This window comes from Phyllostomus discolor, chromosome X (assembly GCF_004126475.2).
Source record: "Phyllostomus discolor isolate MPI-MPIP mPhyDis1 chromosome X, mPhyDis1.pri.v3, whole genome shotgun sequence".
NCBI lineage: Eukaryota > Metazoa > Chordata > Mammalia > Chiroptera > Phyllostomidae > Phyllostomus > Phyllostomus discolor.
Window position 1 is genome coordinate 7,913,753 of NC_050198.1, and position 23,144 is coordinate 7,936,896.

Below are 23,144 nucleotides of genomic sequence, written 5' to 3' on the forward strand. Positions count from 1 at the left end.
ACTACTAGTTAAAACTATTATATATATATATTTAAGGATCAAAAGTAATTTCCAGGACAATCATGGTATGCAGTCCTTAAAATATATTCATGATATAACATGTATTGTTATTCAAGTTATTTACTGGGATCCACTGACATTAACAAAAGAGAAAAATACTTTTATAATATAGTTAATGTTCATTTTAAAGACAAACAATAAATATGTGTTATTCATAAATATAAACATATAACTAGGCACACTAATATTTATAAACATACCCTAAATGCTAAGGGCAAGCAAAAAACAAATAGGTAAATCTACTGAAACATCAACTGCATATAAAGCTCTTTTTGAACATCAGCTTGATATGCTCAGCAATATATATTTAGTAAATTTTAAATCAATGTGACAGAATAATCTGAAGACTTCTGCTAAGAGAACCTATCTAGGCAGAATACATATAGAACTGCTCTATTCTGAGATTTTTCCTCTATAAGGACAAACTGTATTGAGAAAGCAAAGTAAAACATCACTACATATCATCAATTCTATGCCTATCACTGTCCATGTATTTGCTAAAATTCTGTTCATGTATTAATCCAAATTTCTAAGGCTATTTTATAAAAATAATAAACACCTATCAATGCTCAATTATAGATTGTGGAGATTTTGGCTGGAATGTTTTATAGAAATATACGTAAGTACACTTTTTATTTATTTGCTTGTTGATAAATCTGGGGTCTGGTACACCTAAATGAGAAAGTATTAGAGTGCAAAACACACCATTATATAACATATATACATATCCTAATTAATGAAATACAGGTTATCATTTCAAAGATTACTTTTCTATAATAGTCACTGTTTATGCAATTTTAGGATAAACCATGATACAGGATATGATTTATTTTGAAGTTATCAATCCTCACATAAAGTTATACTTGGGATTTAAACTTTATAAGTACTTCCAGAATACCACATATTACAGCCTTAAAGAGAACTATTTATACTGAAGAGTATTTCATGTAAAAAGATCTACAGGTAAATAAATACTAACAAATAGTTTTTCCACATAAATAATATCATTAAGTTTTTCCACATAAATAATATCAATTTGCTAAAAGATTTAACAAGGATCTTAACTGCTATAAAATGCTATAAAGGATTTACTAATTACCTAGTTATTACGGCAGGAATGGGGTATGAAAGGGAGATATGAGGATAGCATAAACAATTAAGCTGGAAAAGATTTTCTGATTGAATGAGGGAAATGCCTTATCTTATATTTGGGTTTTCATATTTTCTTCTTACCTTTGGGAGTTTTTGCAGTAAACTCAGGATCAAAATAGAATGTATCTTCAGGCCTGCCAGTTGCAGGTTTAAAAGGTGGATGGATTTCTCTTCTGTATAGTTTCTGGAAAAAAGAGAGAGAGAGAGAGAGAGAGAGAGAGAGAGAGAGAGAGAGAGAGACTTAGACATGTGTTAATTATAAAAACAATTCAAGCAAATTTTGATTTTATACTTACATTCCAATCTATTGTTGAGAAAAATGAATGTCTTTTAATTTCTTCAACTCCATCTGGTCCTGCGCCTATCAAAAATTAACCAGTTTTGATTAAACGGTAATTTTATTTCAAGGAGGCATATGTACTGTTTATTTAGTCTTTGCTTTTAATATTTGTCCTACTAGTTCATAATCACACAACAAAAACAAATATCCACTTCCCCATCCCTGGAAAAAAACCAAATACCAACGAACACACAAAAGAAACAAAATAAAAATTTTACCTAATCTGTTTGCAGGATTTCGTTTGAAAAGCATTCGTAAAAGACTCTGGGCTTCAGGACTCAAAAACTGTGGCATTCCAAGTTTAGCTCTAAATAATAAATCCACATAAAATAACATTTTATTTTTGTAGATATCTGTATTTTACTTTTAAATTTTTAAGTTAAACTTCTTATTTTAAGATAGTTGTGGATTCATGCTCAGTTGTAAGAAATAATAGAGAGAGATCCTGTGTACTCTTTTCCAGTTTTCCCCAAAGGTAACATCACACAACTATGGCACACTTTGACAACCAGGATACTGACATTGATACCATCCACTGATCTCATTCAGATGTCTCCATTTAATTGCATTGTGTGTGTGCACATGTGTAGGTTTCTGTATCCATCACCACAGTAATGACACTGAAGAGCTGATTGCCAGCAGGATCACTCATGCTGCCCCTTTACAACCACACCCCACTTGCCTCCTTCCCCAATACCTAACAGTACTGGCAACCTCTCAGCTAATTCTCCATTTTTATAACTTTGTCATTTTAAGAATGTAAATGGAATCGTACAGTAGGTAATCATTTTATTTACTCAGCATGAATTCCCTTGAGAGTTATCCAAGGTATTGTGTGTACCAAGAGTTCATTCTTATTCACTGCTAAGTAGTATGCCATGGCATGAATGTACAAGAGTTTGATCATTAATTTATCTATAAAAGATATCTGGATCATGCCCAATTTTGGGCTACTACAAGTAAAGCTGGTATAGGTTTTGGTGTGAACACATAATAATTTTAGTCCATACTGTCCTAACGAACTTTTTCATTTTTCAGAATTTTGCAAAAAGCACTACTGTGAGAATGAGATCATCTGAGCCTTACTTCTGGCTCTTTTACTAAGCACTTTGTGACCTTGCGAAAGCCAATCAATTCCCTTGGGGTTGTTACCGTGTTTTTTCATTTTTTATAAGCAAAAGCATTGGATGTTAGATCAATGGTTCTCAAAATGTAGCCTTGGAACCCTTTTTCAAAAAGAATTTTAAAAATCCAACATTTAAAACTGCTAAAAGAACATGTGCTTCATGTCCCCCCCACCCCCATTGCTTTTAATAGTCCTGCAGGGAAGAGGAGCTGGTGGGAAAGGGATCTGTGGAATATCTAAGAGTTTGTGGTACAGTCTGAAAACCACTGGCCTGGATGAGCTTGAAGGCCTGTTTCAGCTCTAATATATAATTTTAATCTTTTCTTCAACCTACAAATTAAGAAAACCAATGAACCTATAAGTATAAAAATAATGACAGAGCTGGGGAAATGGTTAGCAAAGAAATTTCTACTTCAGAAATAGATCCATTTATTATTCAGTGTGGTGTAACTGAACTACTATGTGCTAGACACTGCTTACTGCTGAGGATACAAAGATAAAGATAGTCCCCAATGATCAGTGGGGAAGATGGATATAGATAATCCTGGTTAAAAGACAAATTCAGAAGAACATATGGAAAGAGTGCTAAGGGAACAATAGGGGATATCTAATTTAGCACCAGAGATTGTGAAAGGCCTTCAATGCAATTTAAAGGTTGTGGCCAGAGGGGAGTGGGGAAGAAATTTCAGGGGAAGGGGGGAAGAGTTTGAAGGAACTAGTATTAAGGACACATGGACAATAACAAGGCAGGGGTGGAGATGGGAGGGAGGTAGGGAGGGCTGGCGGGGGGTAGGCTGGGATGGGGGTAAAGGACAGAAAACTGTACTTGAACAACAATTAAAATAAAAAAAAGGGTTGAGAATTTATTTGTTTGTTCAGTGGTTCCCCAACATTTTACTGAGTAACATTAATCTCTCCAGACAGTTAACAACAACAAATATTTTCATGATCCAATGAGTTTGGAATGCTAACTATTATACCCCTCTGGTGAAGACACAGAATTAAATACCTTGCATATAAAAGGCTGAGACATCTAGAGTAAAAATAAAAAAATCAGTATTTTCCCTAAACATTTCTTTTCAGAACCTCTTTCTTAGAGAGGATCTATTAACATCTTGTAGAACTGGGGTTCTGTTGAACAAATCTGGGGAAACACTGCCATGTTAGGTAATAGGGATATAGCAGAGGTCTTTAAATAGTGGACTAACATGACCAGATTTATTTTCAAGAAGGTAACTCCAAGGATTGTCTAAAAAGATCTGGGGTGGGAAGTGTTGGTAGGTAACAGGCATTCTACTTTGGAGCTTGGCCCAGTAGTGTGGGGAGGAGATCACCATGGTTCTCAACTGCAAACAGTTCAATGCAGAGGAAAGATTGGGACACAAATATTTTTGAGAGCGAATATGGTGAATACCTGGACATGCAAGAGAGAGGAATAAAAAATGATTCCCAGGTTTCTGGCTGCATGGAAACACCACTAAGTGGGAATACAAGAGGAAAGAACAGCAAATAGAGATTAAAATGTTAAGTCATGCAAGTCACATGTTTTGAGAGAGCTACAGAGGTAAGTAAATGAAAATATAGGTCTAATGTATGGTAAGTTAAGGAAAGAAAGAGTGCTTTGGGAGTATTTAAAACAGTGAGAGTAGTTATAGCAAAAACGAAGGAAAAGTGAGCACAGAGGGGAAGAAAAGCATATTAGAGATAAAACACTGGGTAACAAGGACATTTGAATGGTGATCAGAATAAGGATAATTTGGACATTAAAATAATGAATGCAATTGGCTGATTCATACTGACTATTAAATCCCACAAGTTCATTACAGTAAAAAAAAGAAAAGTCAAAACTAACATAAAAACCCAACTAATTGGACACCACCCCCACTGAAAGTTAAGTAGGGCTCTGACAAATGGAAATAATTAAGAAAAGAATTAAGCATGTATTCTGCCTTTCTTGTTTGAGCCTCACTTCATGGTAACTAGTAGATGAAGGACAGTTCATTGGGAAAAAACCAGCTAATAAATAAAAGAATAATAGTAATAGAAAACCACCAGTTTTGAATCCCTAGTAAAATAATTGTTTCAAGTAATGATTATCAAAGGAGGAAACTAACAGATAAAAGCCTGACAGGGAACTTTACAGTGGAGGGGTCAGTTGTCAACATGGGAACTCATCACTTAAAGTGAAACAACCAGCTGTTGTAAGCCTCTTGATGTGGTCCAACAGCATAAGCTATGAAATAATCTTGACAAAAACGTTTAGCCAAAAACAGGATAAAGGAACAAGGTAAATAAAAACTTTTCCACACCCCTAGAAAAAGACTAATTGTTGTGTAACCATGGTAACACTAGAGCAACCAGAACTGGTTTTAAATCCATTCAATTGATCAAAGACAACCTGCCCAGGTGAACCTAGCTGTTGCTGGTTTTTCTTTGTTTTGCAAACCAACCAATCAGTAACTGCTCTCTGTGAAAATTAGCCAAACGACAGTGGGTTGCCTCCACTAACCACACCTGAATGCCAACTAATGAACAGTCCCACCCAAGTAACCACACTCTTACAGATGATGTCAACCCACTTATGGCTCTGAAAAGTGGCCAACTGTTGAACTCCACCCTTCCCCAAAATCCTATGTAAGAGCAGTGGTCTGCTCTGCTTGGGGAGACCCCACTGGACCGGCATTGCTCTCTCTCACTACAGTAAGCAACAGAACCAGCTTTATGCTTTTTGTTTCAGATATTGAGAGGCGGTCTCATCTTTTCACAGGGTAAATTCAGAAAGTAGAATTCTATATTGACTGACTTGGTTTCTAATGGCAGGGGGCAAAAAGAGGCAGGCCATTCTAGATGAACAGAAGCTTAAGGAATACAACCAAATGAGATGTGCAGACTTAATTTGGGACTATAAAAGCACTGTTTTAGACATGGCTGGTGTAGCTCAGCAGATTGAGTATTGGCCTGCAAACCAAAGGGTCACTGGTTCAATTCCTGGTCAGGGCACATGCCTAGGTTGTGGGCCAGGTCCCCAGTGGGGGGCATGTGAAAGGCAACCACACATTGATGTTTGTTTCCCTCTCTTTCTCCTTCCCTTCCTCTTTCTCTAAAAATAAATAAAATCTTTAAAAAACTACAAAATAAAAACACTGTTTTAGCCCTGCTGAGCATGGTTCAGTTGGTTGGGCATTGTCCTGAAAATAAAAAAGTCACTGGTTTGACTCTTGGTTAGGGCACATGCCTGACTTGTGGGCTCTGTCCCTGTTGGGGCACTTACAGATGGCAGAGGGCAACTGATAAATGTTTCTGTCTCTCATCAATGTTTCTCTCCCTCTCTTTCTCCCACCCTTCCACTCTCTTCAAAATAAAAAAAAAATATTTTTTAAATTTTTTTAAAGATTTTATTTATTTTTAGAGAGGGGAAGAGAGGGAGAAAGAGAGAGAGAGAGAATCAATGTGTGGTTGCCTCTCACATGGCCCCCACTGGGGACCTAGCCTGCAATCCAGGCATGTGCCCTGACTGGGAATCGAACCTGCGATGCTTTGGTTTGCAGCCTGCACTCAATCCACTGAGCTATGCCAGCCAGGGCAAAATAAAAAAAATATTTTAAACACTGTTTTGGAGAAAATCTAGAAAATCAGGTTAAAAATTGGTACTGGACAATATCTAAGCATTATTACTAATTTTGTTAGATGTGGTTATGTAAAAAAAAATCTGTATTTTTTAGTGATGCAAAGTGAAGCAAGAAATGACATGTTTGCAATGCTGAAAATATTTCAGTAAATTAGAAAAAAGAAATAAGCAAATGTGGCAAAATTTTGATGACTACTGAATTTCGGTAACTGGTATATGTGTGTTCACTGTATTATTCTATTTTTGCAAATTTATATTTGAAAGTTTTCATAATTAAAAAGAGAAAAGCAGGCAGAGAAGGAATAGTCAAGCAAGAGACCAAAAGAGGAATGATTAGAGAGGTAGGAGAAGCCAATGGGAACAGAAAAAACTAAGGGTAGAGGGAATGGCTAGCAGCATCAAATACGCCTCAGAGAGTTTTCTTAACTCTTCCATCTAAAATGGCTCCTGCTCTTGGCTGGTATGGCTCAGTGGATAGAGTACTGGCCTGAGAACTAAAAGGTCACCAGTTTGATTCCTAGTCAGGGCACTTGCCTGGGTTGTGGGCCAGGTTCCTAGTAGGAGGGAGAGTGCAAGAGGCAACTGATCAATGTTTCTCTCCCTCTTTTTCCTTCCCTTCTCTCTCTAAAAAATTTTTAAAATATTTGTAAAAAAATAAAAAGGCTCCTGCTCTGCCCTCACACTTTAAGAGCACTCTGATTTATTATCTCTATTGCTCCTATTACTATCTGAAATTATATTTATTTGTTTAAATATTAATTCCTGTCTCCACCAGGAGAATGCAAGCTCTGTGATACCTCAAAAGATCTTGTCAGTCTTGTTCCCACTGCATCCTAAGTACCTGTAGCAACACTTCAATCATCTGTTGAATGAACTGTGTGAACAAATGATAATCACCTTTCTAACAATCTGCCACTGGTTTAAGCAACCAGATCACTGATGGCAACAGTGAGAGAAGTTTCAATAGAGTGGTGGGAATGAATGACAGACTATGGAATAAAAAAAGCCAAAACTGGTAACAGAAAGACTACTATTTAAAGAGGCTTTGTGTTGAAAGGATGCAGGAAGATATTGCAGAAACTTGGAAGAAAAGCCAAATTAAAAAAGAAAAAAAAACCTCTAGTGTTTTTTTTCAACACTAGAGTGTGTTTGTTAGCTGAAAGGAAAGGGCCAGAGTAGATGGAGTGATGAAGGTTCAGTGAACATTCATTTACATAGCAAACATTTTGTAACCTTTTTTATTGTGAAGAAAAACATAAGGTACAGAAAAAAAAAAATCCAACCCGAAATACAAAGCTCAATGATTTACCACAAAATGAAGAGTCATCTGACCAAGAAATTTAACATTGCCAGAACCTCTCATCCAATGTAACCACTTTCCTTATTTTGCCTCAGGCTTTTGTGATCTAAATATGAATCCTAAAAACTATGCTTTAGTTTGTTTTTAAAACTTTATAAATAGAATCATATAGCATTAAAGAAAAAGAATCATATAGCATTCATTCTTTTGTATCCAAACTTCCTTTGCTCAACATTCTTATGAGATTTACACAAATTGCTGCATATAAGTGTGGTCTGTCCATTTTCTTTGCTGTATGGCACACTACACCCATGAGCTAAAGGCCTCACTATGTTTTTACATGGCTTTTGAGCTAAGAATGGTTTTTACATTTTTGAAGTATTGGACACTAAAGATAAATGTTAAAAGTATGTGACAGAGACTGTGTGTGGCCTACAAAGCCTAAAATATTTACATGTAGTTTGTCAACCCCTGCTGTATTCCACTGTATGGATGTATCATAATTTATCAATCCATTCTACAGTTAATGATGGATCCAGGTTCCGCTTTTTGACTATTACAAATAATGCTGCTATGAATATCTTTGTGCTTCATTTTTGATGTGCAAGTACCTTGATGCATATAAATTGGATGCATGCCTAAAAATGGGATTACTAGATGAAGGTATATATATTTGACTTTAGAAGATAATGCCAAAAACAGCTTTCCAAAGTGGTTTATACAAGTATCTGTATTCCTTTCAGCTATGTATGAAAGTTGCCAGCGCTCCACATCCTGTCAGCATTTGTATTGTCAGTCTTTTTACTGTTAGTCATTCTGGTGGGTATGCAGTTATAGCCTATTGTGGTTTTAACTGGCTGGCATTTTCTGATTAATGGTGATGAGCACCTTTTGAAAGTTTATTGGCCACTGAAGTCCCTATGTCTCCTAACTATGTTGTTTCTATTGGGCTATCTTTTTCTTATGGATTGCCTAGAGTTCTTGATATATTCTGGATATAAGCCCTTTGTTGGCAATATTAATTTTAATGTAGTAACAATATCTCAATTTTTTCTTTTATAGCTAGTGCTTTTTGTGACTACTTTTCCTACCCCAAGGTCACATAGATATTCTCTGATACCCTTCTAGAATCTTTCTGCCTTTTTACATAAATGTGTGTATTATTTTTTATTTTATTTTTAAGATTTTATTTATTTATTTTTAGAGAGGGGGTAAGGGAGAGAGAAAGAAAGGAAGATAAACATGATCAGTTGGCTCTTCCACACCTCTAACCGGGACCCAACCCACAATCCAGGCATGTGCCCTGACTGAGAATAGAACCAGCAACATTTCAGTTCATAGGCTGGTGCTCATCCACTGAGCCACACCAGACAGGGCAATTGTTTTTTAAACTGTAGTCAACACTCTGAAATCTCTTTTTTTAAATTAGCTTGAGGCATTTACTTTAAAATCTCATCATCACACACCCAGTAGGGAGTACTTACTTAAGGATCATAGTCATTGTTTCTTTTCGATCTTTTCCTTGAAAAGGCAGTGTACCAGTGAGCATCTCAAACTACAAAAAGGCAAAAAAAATCAGAGGTATTAGTCAATAAGTATAAAATCTCAAGGCTAGAAGGTAAGAAAGCATCATCTTAATTACAACCAAATTTTTTAAAATTGCTATATAATAGGTGATTTATACTTTTATTCTCTTCATTACTGAACTTCCCCCACACAAAAAAACACCCCAAACCTTACCATTAACACACCAAAAGACCACCAGTCTGCACTCTGAGTATGACCTCGACGATTAACTACTTCTGGAGCCATATATTCCACAGTTCCACAAAAAGAATATGCCTTCTTCTCATGGTCAATAGACTCCTTACTTAGGCCAAAATCTGCCAAAATACATATAGAACTCATAAATATGCTACAATAATTTGCACATGTAAAGTTTAAACTTTGAATTCCAATATTTAAATTATTAAAAATTCTAATCTAAATTTTTAATTGTTACACATTGTTTGTACTATGATTGACCTTAAAAGGAAATTTATGTATAGAGTAGGAGAGAATATTTTAATAAAATGAGGAATTTTACCTGTTAATTTGATGTGACCTTCTTCATCAAGAAGTATGCTGAAATAGAAAGACAAAGTTAAAAAGATCTTTTCAAACCACTAGAAATTTAGAGGTTAAAAACTAAATCACTTTGTTAAGCATCAACTCATCACACTCATTCTAAAATATTGCTTTAGACTGTGAATAAGAAGGCAAAGGCAAATAAGGCAAAAAGTTATTTTTTGGACACACATAAATAACAAATGCCAAAGATAAAGCTTTATAAAATTGTATTAATGAGCCAGGAGCACTAGAAAACTAATAGAAAAAGAACCAAAGCCTATGTATTCTTCTAAGTTGCTCTTTCTAATGCCTTTCTGCAGAGGTGGCCTAACTAAATTCCTTAGTACGTGCACAATAGACCGAGGGTCCAAATGTTTAAGTCAAATGCATTCGAGTTGTCATTCTCTTGGTCATTTTCAAGGCATCTGACTCAATCATTCTCTCCTAGACTTTTTTTCTGACATGACCACCACAATCCTCTTCTCCTCAACACACCTTCCTCACACTCCTTGGTTTTTATGGACCCATCCCTTCACTGTATACATTCTCCAGTGTTTTCTCTTAGTAAACTGTGAGTTCCTTAGAGAGTTTGACCTTCTTCATCTTGTAACTCAGGGCCTAGCAAGGCACAGAGAAATAAGAAATGCACGTTGAATGAATGGCGCCAGGCTACAAAGGGTCAATAGGGCATTCCAAATAGTTTGGGCTTCTTTTCAAGGGCACTGAAGACCACAACAGGTTTACACATATGGGTCTGCCCATTTAAAAAACAATTTAGAGGGGAAAAATACAGGGTATTTAGTGAGCTCTTAGATATGGGTTGTGATAAAGAAGAACAAATGGAGAAGGCCTACAAGTTTCTGGCTTTAGCAGATACACGAGTGGAGAGCAATGTCATTAAATAAGGAGATATAGAAAGGGGTTAAGTACTAAGCTATAAGCCAATTGTATTTCTGGATAGGTATTTTGGTACACTGACTTGAAAGGTCAAGTAATAAACAGTTTCACTTATACTCAAAGCTATTCCATGATACAGACATTTCCTTACTTTTAATACTAACTAAAAAATGTGAAAGCCAAATTTTGTTATAATATTTTACTGTGTTAAAAATACTATCAATTTTCCTATGTTATCAATTCAACTATGATTACAATGAAACAATTTACCACTGAGGGTAATTCAGTAGGGATATATTTCTAAAATCTCTTCATAACAAGGGACTTGTTATGGAAAAAAATACTAATCTTGATTATGCTTGATTATAAAGCAGATCAGTACATTTAGGAAACATAAAGGGAATTATTAGGCATGGTAGAAATCATCCCCTGTTCTGTCTAATAAACATATGACAGTTCTAAAAACAAAATATAACCTCAAGCCATTCTTGATATTGAAAGAAAAAAAGAAAGCATGGCTAAAAGGGTATTACTTACACCTTCTAAAGCATTCTTTTAGGTTACCATGTCTATCTATTATCTTTTAAAGAAAAAGTCAACTGTATTCCTCTCAATAAATTCCCTTTAACTATTAATAATTATTTTAGCTATATTTATAATAACACCTTAAAGGTATCTGGAAAAATCCTCACAGTGCATAAAACAATTGGCTAAACATTTAAATTTTCCCAAGTTCTGTATGATGGTCTTTACTTGTATCATTTAACAAATGTTATTTCTTTTTTTTTAAGTTCATTTTATTTCTTTTAAACTCCTATGTTCTATTTTTTTGAGATTTATTTATTTATTTATTTTTAGAGAGGGAAGGGAGGGAGAAAGAGAGAGAGAAACATCAATGTGCAGTTGCTAGGGGCCATGGCCTGCAACCCAGGCATGTGCTCTGACTGGGAGTTGAACCAGTGACCCTTTGGTTCACAGGCTGGCACTCAATCCACTGAGCCGCATCAGCCAGGGCTACTCAATTAAATGATACAAAACACTAACATATTTTTAATATGAATGTTCAATCTTATGTTTATAGTAGTTATTTCCTTTGAAGGATTATATACTTGAATATTTGCTCTTACCAGGAATTGTATTTTATGTAATTAATAGTTAGAAATTGGGCAAATGATGAGAAAAACTCAGTAATTATCTGGGGAATAAAAATACAATCATAAGAAACATCCTGAAACACAATACATGAAATAACAAACATAAAATGTAGAAGTATAATAATTTCTGAATGATCACTTCAACAGGATTCCAAAGGGGCATTTCCTATTTCCTGTTATAACATATTATGTTAATTTTGAATGTAACATTTTAATGTAATATTTAAATTCTTGATAAAGATGATGGTTTTATCAAACACAGAATATACAAAAAATCACTGAATTGTATACTTTAAGTGGATGAACTGTATGCTATGTGAATTATATTTCAATAAAGTTGTTTAAAAATTTGTTTTCAAAAACATTTTATTTCTTTATTTTTAGAGAGAGGGGAAGGGAAGGAGAAAGAGAGGGAGAGAAACATCAATGTGTGGTTGCCTCTCACATGTCCCCCACTGAGCATCTGGCCTGCAACACAGGCATGTGCCCTGACCCAGAATCAAACCAGCGACTCTTTGGTTCACATCCCTCGCTCAATCCACTGAGCTACACCAGCCAGGCAAATTGTTAAAAACACAGATGTACAATTTAAACATTAGCTTTTTGATAACTGCTATTATAAAAGCAATGAGAAATTTGCTCCCTGGCTGGCGTAGCTCAGTGGATTGAGCGTGGGCTGGGAACCAAAGTGTCCCAGGTTCGATTCCCAGCCAGGGTACATTCCTGGGTTGCAGGCCATAACCCCCAGCAACCGCACATTGATGTTTCTGTTTCTCTGTTTTCCTCTCTCTCTCTCTCTCTCTCTCTCTCCCCCTCCCTCCCCTCCCTTCTCTCCCTTCTCTCCCTAAAAATAAATACATAAAAATCTTTAAAAAAAGCCTTAAACTTTAAAAAGAAAAAAAAAAGAAATTTGCTCAACTCACACTTAAAATCTGAAATCATGTGGAGAAGAAAAATTTCAATAAATGATATTTGGAGAAGAGCACTAGCTTTATGCCATACCTTACACCAAAAAAATATTCTAAATGGAGTTAAAAGTAAAAAAAGAAACAATAAAATTAGAAAAAAAAATCTGATCATGGGATTGGAAAAACCTTCCTAAGAATAGAAGTCATGGAAAAAAATCACAAAAGAAAAGATTCAAAAATTCTTCTATGAAACCATCTGGTCCAGGGCTTTTCTGTGCTGGGAGTTTTTTGATTACTGCTTCAGTTTCATCAGCTGTTATCTGTCTGTTCAGGCTTTCTGTTTCTTCTGCATTCAGTTTTCGCAGATTATATTTTTCTAGAAATTTGTCCATTTCATCCTGGTTTTCAAATTTCATAATAATTTCTTACAATTCTTTGTATTTCAGTGGTATCGGTTATAATCTCTCCTCTTTCATTTCTGATTTTGTTTATTTGAGTCTTCTCTCTTTGTTTCTTCATGAGTCTGCTTAAAGACTTTCAAACAATGGAGTACTATGCAGTAGAGAAAGAAGGAAGGAGCTCCTACCCTTTGTGATATCATGGGTGGAGCTGGAGAGCATTATACTAAGTGAAATAAGCCAGGCAGTGAAAGATAAATACCATACAATCTCACCTATAAGTGGAACCTAATCAAAAAAACAAACAAGCGAGCAAAATAGGACCAGAGATATGGAAATAAAGAACAAACTGACAGTGGCCAAAGCGGGTAAGAAGAGGGATAACAGGGGAAAACAGAGGAAGGGCCATCAAGGAACATGCACAAAGGACACAGGGAAAAAGGGTGTAGGTTCAAGGTTGGGAGGTGGCGATGGGTGGGGTATGGGGGGCAAGGTGGGGAAAAATGGAGACAACTGTACTTGAACAATAAAAAAATAAGGAGAAAAGAAAAAAAATAAAGACTGATAGATCTTAGGAAAAATACTTATATAGGTTAAAATAATATAAAGTAAAAAGTAAAGTAGAAAAATGTATTTGTTAATATACAGGGTAGGACCAAAGTAGGTTTACAGTTGTGAGTATGCTAAACAGTCTATTCTGGTATTATTATTTATTATTGCATTATTTTCCATACTAACAACTGTATACCTACTTTGGCTCCACACTGTATGTCACATGGTTAAATTCTTAATTTGTAAAGGTCTCTTACAAATCAATGGGAAAACATAACATTCCAAAAGAAAAATGAGCAAAGTCCATGAACAGAAAAATCACACAAAAATACAAACTGCCAATAAACGTGGGTATACAGATTTCAACCTCATTAAAAATCAAAGAATGCAAATGAAAGCAAGATAACATCAGCATAAATTTTGATTAGCAGGTATTTAAAAATATGGGAAAACATAGTGTTAGCAGAAATGTGAAGCATAGGTACTCTAAGGCAATGCCGTGGCAGTTGTATGAAGTAATTTTATTTTTTATTACCTCCTAAACCATGATATTACATTGTATTCAACTTAGTAGCATGATTCCTTACTTTTCTGGTTTTAAGTCTCTATAGATTATTCCCAGGCTATGTAGATGGTCTAAAGCAAGTGCAAGTTCAGCCAAGTAGAATTTGACATCTTCTTCTGTGAACATCACCTAAAATAAAATAATATTTGTCTTTATTTTCTTTTTGTCTCTAATTTTCATTTAAAGTTCCATCCCAGAGTTTAAATATTAAAAAATTATAACTATTCTATCACATGTAATTTTACCCACAATTTCTTCATGAAAATTTGCAAAAATTATTAAATCAGTCAACTAACTAACCACTTACTAAATGCAAAATACACCCTATGGGGGAAATGATTTTGCATTTTGTTAAGGAACAGCTATGTTCAGATTGTGTCCTTGTCATCCCACTACGGTAAGATAGAAATGAAAAGTGATCTTTAAGATGCAATCTGACTTTCTACTTCCAGTTGTTTAAGGGTATGTTATTGATATATTGTTGCTTCTGAAAAACTATAAGTAAATGAAGCAGGACAAAAGACTAAGATAAGTAACTGATATAAGGTCCTACTTTCAGAATAAATTCAAAAGGTACAAAAAGAACTCTTTATAACTCTGGTTCTTCAATGTAAGAATCTTGTGCCACTAGAGAAAATATGATAATCATAGTATTGAATAAGACAATGCTTTAGTTGAAACAGGATGAGTATAAATAGATTAAAAATAAAGATTAATTATATACCTCTTTGGATAAGCGTGTAAACAAATCTCCTCCCCTGAGAAAATCCAAAATAAGGTACAACTTCCCTTCAGTTTGGAAAGCTGAATGAAGAAATAAAAATTTTTGTTTAATCCACCATAGTTTAGTTTTTTAGGCTTATATTAGGTCAATTCATTCAGAAATGATTTTTTCAGCAAATTAATAATTACACATACATATAAACTAATTTTTGTTTAAAAGATAGCCACTGATTTCTTAGTTTCCATGTGGCATTGTTAAATGCAGTGTTTCCTTTTATGGAACCACTAGAACATTTGTTAGATTTTCTACAAGCAATAGTCTCTCAGGAATACAATAGCTCTAATACATCATGATCAATAAGAAAAATTCCCAAAAGAAAAAGACATTCTTAAACATGAAACAAAATACAAAATCCACCTCACTTTACTACAGAAAAAATGTGGGTTTGTTAGCTTTAATTACACATAATGAGAGTGACAATACATTACCCACTGAGAAAAAACACATATGCCTTTGGAAAAAAGAGAGTCATTAGAAGTTCAGGACATTAGGCATCTTTCTTGCTTTTAAGTTGGGCTAACACATATGGGCTATAAAATGACGGTACATTATTATTAATTAATATAATAAAAGTGATTATTATTACCTGTTCCTATGGCTACCCAGGCAGTATAATGTTTAAAATAAACATAAGCTAAATGTGATAAAAAGCTTCTAAAGCTTGTTTAAGTAATGATTTAATTTCAATGACTTTACTATGTGTGTCTGCTAAACACATATAAATATACAGAAATAAATATTTATACAAGTTAGTATATCTGAATGCACTCAGGGAGTGGTAGATGAGGTGAAGCAGTGAGGCAGGAGCTGGTTTATAACTTACCATAATGCAACTTGACAATAAAAGGATGATTAACTTCTACCAAGATATCCCGTTCCATTTTTGTTCGAACACGGTCTCGAACTATAAAATAATAATGGCAGTTGCAATAGCTTTCAGAGACAATCTTGAAAACAAAATGTCTTTGGTGCTTATTTTAAATAAAACTGTGCTTATATATTATGAAAATGTAAAACATGTTTTATCCATCTTCCTCTTGAATTTTCAAAATAACTATAATTTTATGAAATTATATAACCAGAAAAAATGTATATATTTAAAAAAATCTGCACTTCCCCTGGCTGGTATAGCTCAGTGGATTGAGCACGGGCTGCGAACCAAAGCATCGCAGGTTCGATTCCCAGCCAGGGCACATGCCTAGGTTGCAGGCCATGGCCCCCAGCAACCGCACATTGATGTCTGCCTGTCTGTCTCTGTCTCTCTCTCTCTGTCTCTCTCCCTCCCTTCCTTCTCTAAAAATAAATAAATAAATCTTTAAAAAAATCTGCACTTCAATTTAAAAAATAAATATAGAGAACATATTTGATATTGACTTTAACATCAAATTTACAAGTATTTTAATAAAAGTTATGAAAAATGACCAAAAAAGACCACCTTTTTAAAAATATTAAAGGTATCCTGATAAAATATTAAAACATAAAAAAGGGAATAGGTTTCAATACCCCTATCAACTCAATTCAACAAACATTCAGCCCTGGCTGGTATGGCTCAGTGGATTGAGCGCCGGACTGCAAAGCAAAGGGTCGCTAGTTGAGGTCCTAGTCAGGGCACATGCCTGGGTTGTAGGCCAGGTCCCTGGTGGGGGGCACGCGAGAGGCAACCACACATTGATGTTTCTCTCCCTCTCTTTCTCCTTCCCTTCCCTTTTCTCTAAAAATAAATAAATAAAATCTTAAGAAAAATAAAACAAACATTCATTAAGCATCTACAACATGTGGTAGACATGGGGAAGGGTGGATATACCCCCAAAGGTCTATTTTGATGGTGGGGGGGAGAGAGGGAGGAAATACTGTGGTATAGCTGATAGAGCAAAAACCTTCTGGAGTAGGAAGATCTGGATTCAGATCTGTGTAATCTGGAGCAAGTTATTTACTTAAATTCTCTGAGCCTCAGTTTACCTTTCATCTATAAAATGGGGATAACACCACTGTACTTCTGGGGGTTGTGTAACCATTTGAGATAAGGTCTGTATATCCCAGATCCTGGTATATAAGAGATATTCAATTAGATGGTAGCTATAGCACACTGGATATGATGAAGAGATAAAATGATTTGCTACCAGCAATAAGCAGTACAGGAATTCAGAGAAGGGAAAGATCAGTGCTACTTGTGTAGGAAGGCTACAGGGAGGAGGAAGGGTTAGGAACTTTTAGAGTGGAATTTAGATGGGTGGGAAGGATTGGGCCTAAAGAAAAGCTATTGTATGGAGTACTAGCAGGAGCAGGGGCATGGAGGCATGCATGATGAACAGGAAGAAACCAAATCAGTGTGGAAAGTGGGGAGGTGAAGTAGGGAGGATCCAGGCTCTGGACAATTTGAAATGTCAGAAAGAATTTCTGTTTGCAGGCAAAGTTCTCTTTTTACCAACCAAACATTTCCTGAGCTAATTCTATGTGCCAGGCACTGTGAGACAAATACAAATAAAATCATGTTCAAAAAGTTCAGCCCTGGCTGGCATAGCTCAGTGGATTGAGCTCGGGCTGTGAACCAAAGTGTTGCAGGTTCGATTCCCAGTCAGGGTACATGCCTGGGTTGCAGGCCACGGCCCCCAGCAACCGCACATTGATGTCTCTCTCTTTCTCTCTTTCTCCCTCCCTTCCCTCTCTGAAAATAAATAAATAAAATCTTAAAAAAAAAAAGGAAGTTCATAACCTGGCGGGAATGACAGATAAGTTAATAAATGGTTACAACACATTCTAAGTACTATAATTGTGTTGGATTGAAGAGGTGAAAATGATCATTCATTATAGTTTTAATTTTTTTCTGTTGCGTAATAAGGATAAATCATAGATAACTTCTATTTTTTCAGGCCAGAGTGACTGAATGGTTGCACCGAAGATTAAATAGAAAGAATGGTAAAGAGAATCTTTTTGGAGGATCAAGAGAAAGATGAGTTGGTTTTTCTTCTCAATTTAAAGGGACAACAGATAAATTTAAAACACAGAAATAAGACCCCTGGGAAAAATAAACAAAGAAGCTAAAAAAATCCTGTGTTTCCCATTCTAGTAGTGTTCTACTTTCAGTGGAAGTGCCAGTGACTGAAAATGGTCAAACCAGGAATAGAAATCAATTGTTTTTGATGTCTATGTAGCTTTTTTTTTAACTGACTTGGTCCAGATAGTATATAAAATTCAAAACCAACCTCTGATTTCATTACCTTGTCCTATCATTTACAACTTCTGTGTCTTAGAGCCAATAGGTCCTTTCTATAACTTATGTGAATGAGGTTTATCACCTAAGCCTACTGATGATTCTGTCCCAGTCTAGCCCAAATCTGCCCTTTTCCTATTGCTACCTGTATAATCTTGGATTAAGTTCCCAGTACCCTAAAGCTATATTTCAAATTTCTACCTACTTCACAAATCATACAGACTTTACAAAGCTTATCATTTAAAAATTACTCCTGTGTTCAGTAAGCAGCAAAAATACCCATTAACGTATTTACTGTATATCCCTCTTCTATTATTCTACCACAATGAAAAAATTATTTGGGGGTCAAAAGCTATAGTTTAATGGCCATGCTAATAATAACTAGATGAATTAGCTTGGTCAAATCCTTTCACAAGGGCTTCTGGCTACCTTCTCTATAGAATGAGGGGCTAGAACAAGACGATTTCTTTCTATTATAATTACCTTGCGAGATAGTTTCCTTACATGTAACACTGATGAGACTTTCTTCAGTTGAAAATGTGCAGTGAGATTCACTCACTAAAGAATTCCTTCATTTTGTCTAAGGTAGAATTGTGTAATAATTAACATTTTGTTTCTTTTACTTATGTAAAGACCTGATGACAAATATGAATCACCCTATGATCAGCAATTTTGATTACGATATACTGGTTCATAAGAAGGCCTGTTTTATATGTTTATTATATGCTAGTTAAACCTCAATAAATCAGTTTTAATTTCTAAGTTTATTTACTTTTATTTTTACTTTTATTTTTTGATTACAGTTTAAACTCAATTACATTCACAATTGGTTAAATTCTAAACCCTAACACAGAACCTGTTAATAATGACTCATGCTGTCAAAGCAACTACATTCCTCTGAAATAATTTTCTCATGAACTAGTTATTAGTTTTTAAACCCTCCCTGATTTGAACATAAGAATGAACAAAAAGTACTGTTTATGTTTCTGGGGTGATGTATTGAGAAACTGCTTTAAACAATGGTTTACAAAACCTTTTAGGCTCAGTAACTACTTTATTAGGACAAAAATCCCCATAAGCTCAACCTAACGCTATTGACCTTTATTTGACCACATTTATTGTATTAACAAGAACTTTAAAATGGAAAGAAGCTTCTGGTTAAACATGGATGTTTTACTTTCTACTTCCTTCCAACCTGCTATTGAAATTACAATAATGGAAAAATTATGCACAAACTCACAAGAATAGAGAACAGGAGAGGAAGCAGTAGCAGAAGATGAGTAAGTGGTAACTCACACAGCAGATCAGAGAAAACTAAAATCTAAGCCTAGGGAAAGGAAGCCCAGAAGTAATAGGCAAATTCTTGCTATAGATTTTTTTCCAGTCAGCTTTTTGTCACCTCACTCTTAAATATGGAAAAGATAGCAAAGGATCCCAAACCATTTGAAGAAAGGCTCTAAACATGAGAAACAGTTATCAGAATAAAAAGAAAAAAAGTAATAAAAAAAGAGACAATATAAAGCACAGAAAAGAACTTAAACAAAACAAAAAACAACCTTCTAATTTACATCCAAGAGAGGGAAGACCATATGGCACCCATGAAACTAGAAACTTTAAAAGAGGTAGGGGAAAGGCAGTACTGTTTTAAACAAATAAAGTACAGTGGAAAAAAAAGAAACGAGGACAGAGCTCACACAGACTTGAAGAGATATCAACCAATTGCAAAATACGGACCTCATTCCAGCCTGATTCAAACAAATTGCCAAAAGAAAAATGAATCATAACAATAGGGACAACTGGAAATTTGAACACTGGATATCTATATATTAATTTTTAGGTATATGACAGTCATATATTACTTCTTTTATGAGTCTTTGTCTTCCACAGATATTATTTTCTGTTTCTTTCTGTAAATGTTTGATACTTACCATAATAAAATGTTTTAAAAAATGGAATAATGAGACAACAAGGAAAAATCTAGGAATGAAAAAATATGATAGTAACAAAATGGTCACTAGAAGAGTTAGAATACTTTCCCAAAACTGAAGAAATGAGTTTTTAAATAGAAAGAAGCACCCCATACCTAGTATGAAGAATTTTAAAAAGCCACAATAAGAAATAATAACTATACAAATGTCAGAACACCAGGGATAGAGAGTAGATTGATTCTAAAGACTTCCAAAGAGGAAAAGCAGCTTATGCACAATGGACTGGGGATCAGAATGGCAATACACTTCATAATTGCAACACAGGAAACTGGAAGACAATGGAAACAATGCCTTAAAATATCTAAGGGAAAATTACTTCTGACCTAGAATTTTACACCCAGCCAAATTATAAATTAAGTGACGGGGGCAGAATAAAGGCATTTCAGACATGCAAAATCACAAAACATTTACCATCTATTCGCCCTTCCTGAGGTAGCTACTAGACGAGGTGTTCCACCAAAACTAGAAAGTAAGCTGAGAAACAGGTAGATACAGAATTTAGAAAAGATCTAATACAGTAAAGATATAAAGAAAATGTGACTAATATATCATTTAGCTCTGAAACAATTTTTATAAAGCTGTAATGATGAAAACAAAACATGGAGAGGGAAACTGTGTGCCACTGGTAGCGTAAGAGAACTAAATCCTCGTCTTCCATGTTAGGGCATCAGTAGATTATGTCTCCAAATGAAAACAAAAACTGCAATATAAGAGTATTGAATGTGGAGGTAAATGGCAAGAGCAGCAGCTAAAGAGGTGAAAAGTCATTGCGTCTGGGAGTCAAGAACTGGGGTAGGGAGGAGGGTAGGAAAAGCACTGCTATTTTATAAGACTCTATACACATATTATTTTGATAAAATAAAAATCAAATTTAAGAACATATAAGAATTATCCAGCAGCCTACAATTCCAGTAAGTCAGATATTTTCACTTTTCTATTGTCTGTTCTACAGGTTATATCTATATAATTTCATATACTTATCATAGACAAATCTGTTATAATTGTTAACTTATACATTCTCAATTAAGTTTACTTTCTGTGATATTATAAATGTTTCATTTAAATAATATCCTATTAAATGGTATCCTATAATTTTCTAAATATTCCTCTAATTTTCAATATTTATGTTGATGTCTAAATTCTTGATATTGTAAATAATGTTATGATGAGAATTTTCAAGTGCAATAATGGCTCTTTGTTCTTATAGCAAAAGTGCTTTCCAATTTATGTTTCCCTCACATGAAATGATAACTCATTATTTCATATACATTTCTTCATCAGCAAAATGGGACATTTTTTTCAAAGATTATTTCTTTTATTCTACTGCAAAAAACTTATTCTGAAACCCTTTGGTGATGTTGTAATGTTATTTCTTAGGAATTACTAACTCAATCACACCTTTTACAATGATCAGTTAAAATTCTACTGTGAGGAAGCACTCTCTCTCCCTTGTTTGCCATTAATTAATTTATATATTAACTCCTGGATTCTTATTTTATTCAGTGGGGCCATAATCTGTCATTACCATTACTTATTGAAATATTCAAATTGTCCTAGATTTGGCTAGTTAAAAATCCTTTAATCAATCCCTTATATTAATATTTTATAACATTTGAGGCATATAATTTCTTGATTTCCTATTATACTACTTTTTCATTGTATGAAAGACTAAAATTTTTTTTACATTGTCAACTTGTAATTTGCTCAATATCTCCTCACACATTTTCTGATGTGTTAACTTGCAAAATTCACTTAGATTGTTGTTTATTTATTACATTATAGGGTTTAAGAGAAGACTAATTGTTTCCAGGTGGCTCAGGAATATTTCAGACAAAATTTACAAAATAATTATTTAATTTCCCATTGTTTTATATACTATTTTGTCATACAGCACAGGAAGTACTCAATATTTTTGTAACAAATATATTATAATTTAATATAAATACTTTCTACTATTTTGTTCCACTGATTTGTATGTTTGTATTATCTGCCCCAACAACACACTGAATTATTATTGCTTTAAGTAAGCTTTAATTCTGATAGAGCTTGTTCTTTTGTCATTCTTCTTCTTTCCTAGAATACTCTTTGAGGTGTATGTTTTTCAAATGAAATTCTGAATATTTCAAGGAAAGATGCAACTGGAATCTTGAGGATATGGAACTAACTGCATGGCTAGAGGATATGGAGACTCTTCAACAATAGTTCGCCTTCTCTAAAAGGAAGTGGGCACTTATTTCTTTTCCTGGTATCTTTTGGTTTCTCAGAGTTTCATAGTTTCTATTACATATATTACCTATAACACAAATCATGTTAGATACATGAAAATAAACTACTTTTACTGATTTTGTGAATGAACTCTTACATAAGTTCCATCTGTGCAGTTTTATAACATGGGATTCAAGAAGATAAAGTTATAAAGTAGTGATATGAAATAGGGCACTGTGGACATAATGTAATTCCCTGGTCCTAGCAAGAATTAAGTTAGTAAGGCAGGGGGTAGAGAATGGATAAGAAAGAAACAAAATATATTTGGGAAGAGAGCAAGAGAAAGAAAGCAAAGAACAATGTTTATAGAGGAAGGTGAAATTTCTTGGAATAATGGTAATGGCCAAAGTGGGTGACTAATTGGGAAGAATAACATCAGAATTAATAAAAATATCATCATCAATGTTCCTTCTAGAATATTTTATTTTATTCTACCTTTTTTTTAGATTTTATTTATTTATTTAGAGAGAGGGGAAGGGAGGGAGAAAGAGACGGAGAGAAACACCAATGTGTGGTTGTCTCTCACATGCCCCCTACTGGGGACTTGGCCTGCAACCCAGGCATGTGCCCTGACTGGGAATCGTACCAGTGACCCTTTGGTTCACAGCCTGAGCTCAATCCACTGAGCTACACCAGCCAGGGCCCTTCTAGAATATTTTAAAAGATTTCGAAATTACAGTTAAAGAAGAAAAAAATGATATGAGAAA

General features: G+C 34.5%; 1 protein-coding gene across 5 annotated transcripts in view; it reads right to left on the reverse strand.

Annotated features, from left to right (window-relative positions):
* RPS6KA3 (ribosomal protein S6 kinase A3) overlaps window positions 1–23,144 on the reverse strand; it is a 111,584-nt gene that overhangs the window by 28,507 nt on the left and 59,933 nt on the right. For all 5 annotated transcript variants that reach the window (XM_028523338.2, XM_028523339.2, XM_028523340.2 and 2 more), the window contains 9 exons: window positions 15,797–15,877; window positions 14,914–14,993; window positions 14,212–14,318; window positions 9,693–9,730; window positions 9,347–9,489; window positions 9,091–9,161; window positions 1,771–1,859; window positions 1,509–1,573; window positions 1,294–1,396 (listed from right to left, as the gene is read on the reverse strand). In XM_028523338.2, the coding sequence (XP_028379139.1) occupies window positions 1,294–1,396; window positions 1,509–1,573; window positions 1,771–1,859; window positions 9,091–9,161; window positions 9,347–9,489; window positions 9,693–9,730; window positions 14,212–14,318; window positions 14,914–14,993; window positions 15,797–15,877 (777 nt within the window). The remainder of the gene's footprint in view (window positions 1–1,293; window positions 1,397–1,508; window positions 1,574–1,770; window positions 1,860–9,090; window positions 9,162–9,346; window positions 9,490–9,692; window positions 9,731–14,211; window positions 14,319–14,913; window positions 14,994–15,796; window positions 15,878–23,144) is intronic.